Raw genomic sequence first — 2,841 nt, 5'->3', positions numbered from 1 at the left:
TGTTTCTTATCGAAAAGAACAAAACACAAACCTTACGATTACAGAATGTAATGTATAGTAATAATGTATAGTGAAGATTTATTCACGGCCATGAATGGAAACGGATTAAGTTCCGCACCATGTGGACTGCCACTGACCTGCCAGCAGTTTATATGTGTTTTTCCATAACAAAATGTGGAAAAAATGAAGGGGTATGAATATTCGCAAGGCACTGTATGTATATTAATTTACTGTTTTAATACATTTCATGCAGTGCTGTATTAATAATGTACAGCAATAATGTTCAATATCAGTGTAATTTATCCTGTTTTCCATGTCAGTGCTTTTCATCTGCCTTTACACTGGTTTAAATCCTAGAGACATGTGGTACAGAATTCCCCAAATTCCTCAAAGTACCTTTTACCTTTAAATGTGCTTTAGAGATCTTTTTTCCAAAGGAGCTTGGATCATTCTGAGCTGAGATATTGAGGTTTTCATAAACATATGTATAACAACAAGAGCAACAACAACAAAAAAGGGCTATGACAGCCCCTGTGATTAAAAAATGGTGGCTTTGCAATACAAATACCTTAAGACAATCACTCAAAAAAAAATAAAAAAAAATAAATAAAAACTAATTAAAAATGGATACATAACCTCCATTAGCCCTGTTGAGATTTATTAACTTATAAATGAAGTGTAGCATGACGTGGTAGCACACCTAGGTTCCTAACTGATGACGAAGAATTGACAGAGCAGCCATCAAGTCTTAGAGAGTGTTCTAGGTTATTATATGCAGTTTTTAGGTCCTATAATTGGATGTATGTATTCTTGTTTGCTCTAATCTCTTTCTGAATGCAGTAAGTGGCAGCTCCCCACAAAAACTAAATATGCAGCTGAAAGCTGTGAATAATGCTGCGTAGGTAGCACACTTATTCCCTTAACCATTCTGGAATATAAATATTTCCTGAAAGCAACTGTCTTAAATTCATGTTGTTATCTCATGGTGGTACGTTATTATTTTCACAGTTTTTATGTTTGGTTTTGTATGTGTGTTCCAGGCTGATGGCCTTTGTGCTATAGACCTGTTGAGCTGTGCTGGTCTGATCAATCATTTTGGCCGCAGTCGTTCAGTGGAGAAACTTGAGATCAGTCCAGTTCTTCTGCAGAAAGGAAACACCAGGATTGCACTTTATGGAATTGGTGAGTTTATAACATAAAGCACTATTACATAAGTTATACAGTAGTACTTGTCAAAAGTTTGGAAACATGATTTTTAAATTATTTTTAGTTGTTAAGACCCTTTTTTGGCTATTAAAGGTCTAGGGGGTAAGAAGGGGAACATTAGGCCAGTTGGTAACTATTGTCAGCAAAAAACACTGGGGAAAGTGAATTTTAATATGATCTTAATATTTTGTGGAAATTTTTTTAGTATTCTTTGATAAATAGAAAGTCCAAAAGAACAGTATTTATTTGAAATAGAATCTTGTGTAACATTATAAATGTTTTTACTGTCACTGTTGATCAGTTTGCATATTTGCTGAATAAAAGCATTCATTTCTATTAAAAACACACACTCACATACCCCAACCATTTGAATGGTAGTATATAATGGTTTCTGCATAAATATGAATTATTAAGTATCTGTTTTCAACATTGATAATAATAAGAGATGTCTTGAGCAGCAAATCAGCATATTAGAATGATTACTGATGGATCATGTGACACAGAAGACTGGAATAATGATGCTGAAAATTCAGCTTTGCATCACAGGAATAAATGAAATTTTAAAATCTATTACAATAGAACATTTATTTTGAGTTATACTATTTTACAGTATTAGTTTTTACTGTATTTTTGAGCATATAAATGCAGCCTAAATGCAGGAAGTAACATTCTTTTTTTATTAGTGGTGCTTGCCTATAGGCAAAGCATCACTTTGGACTTTTTTCACAAGGCGAACGTTCTAATTTTATATTTAGATTTATGCGCAACGCTGAAGTGGCATTAAACAGCTTGAAAGATCAAAGACAATTTTTTATATAACAGACTGGATTCGTCTGAAAGAAGAAAGTCATATACATCTAGGATTAGTGGTCGACCGATATATCGCCAAGGCCGATATTTGGCATTTTTTCAAATATCGGCATCGGCCGATAAGTTTTTCTGCCTGGCCGATGTGTTCGAGGCGGGACTTTTATTTTGACGGTGCTTAACAGCAGCGCCAGGGCACACAGTGCTCACATTCTCCCTCTTCATTGTTTGTTGTCGTCGTTTAACAGTTCTGCCTAATACAGATAGAAGTCTGTCTAATAATCAGATAGAACTGTTGAACAAATTAATTAAAAGGTATACAAAAAGTATTATAACGATTGCTTTTATATTATTAGTAACAGAAAGGCAGACATAATACTTTCTCGTTTGCCGTCAGCATTCAGCAAATACGCATATCATTTAAACAAACCTTTAAATGACTAATGAACATTTAATTTCACAAACCTTGCAGACTTAGTCGAATCCAGCTGTGAGATCTTGTGAAGTGTGCATTTGTATATTGCCTGATCGTGTGTGCTCTGCGTGACAGTCGATCCATGCGAATTGAATCTGGACAGGAGGAGAGTTCAGCTTCACTGGAGTCGCGTGATCAATTTTAAACTCGTTATTTCAAACTATGCTGATTTATGCATTTGCGCACTGTCATATTCATGTCATTTTTACTGCGTGCTGCATGTAAAATGAGTGTTACCTTGGCTTTAGTTGAAAAAATATGATTCCCAAAGCACACAAACTTCTCAGATTACAGAGTGCCCTGTTGGTTACAGTGTTTACTTTCTTTTTATTTATATATTTTTAAATATTTGT

General features: G+C 34.5%; 1 protein-coding gene across 1 annotated transcript in view; it reads left to right on the top strand.

Annotated features, from left to right (window-relative positions):
- mre11 (MRE11 homolog, double strand break repair nuclease) overlaps positions 1-2,841 on the top strand; it is a 99,278-nt gene that overhangs the window by 43,630 nt on the left and 52,807 nt on the right. The window contains exon 6 of the mRNA XM_016562769.1: positions 1,041-1,182. Coding sequence (XP_016418255.1) covers positions 1,041-1,182 — 142 coding nt within the window. The remainder of the gene's footprint in view (positions 1-1,040; positions 1,183-2,841) is intronic.

Source organism: Sinocyclocheilus rhinocerous, unplaced genomic scaffold, assembly GCF_001515625.1.
Source record: "Sinocyclocheilus rhinocerous isolate Xijiao unplaced genomic scaffold, SAMN03320098_v1.1 scaffold702, whole genome shotgun sequence".
Taxonomy (NCBI): domain Eukaryota; kingdom Metazoa; phylum Chordata; class Actinopteri; order Cypriniformes; family Cyprinidae; genus Sinocyclocheilus; species Sinocyclocheilus rhinocerous.
Note: the sequence above shows the minus strand (reverse complement) of the source record. Positions and strands in the feature narration are given on the sequence as shown.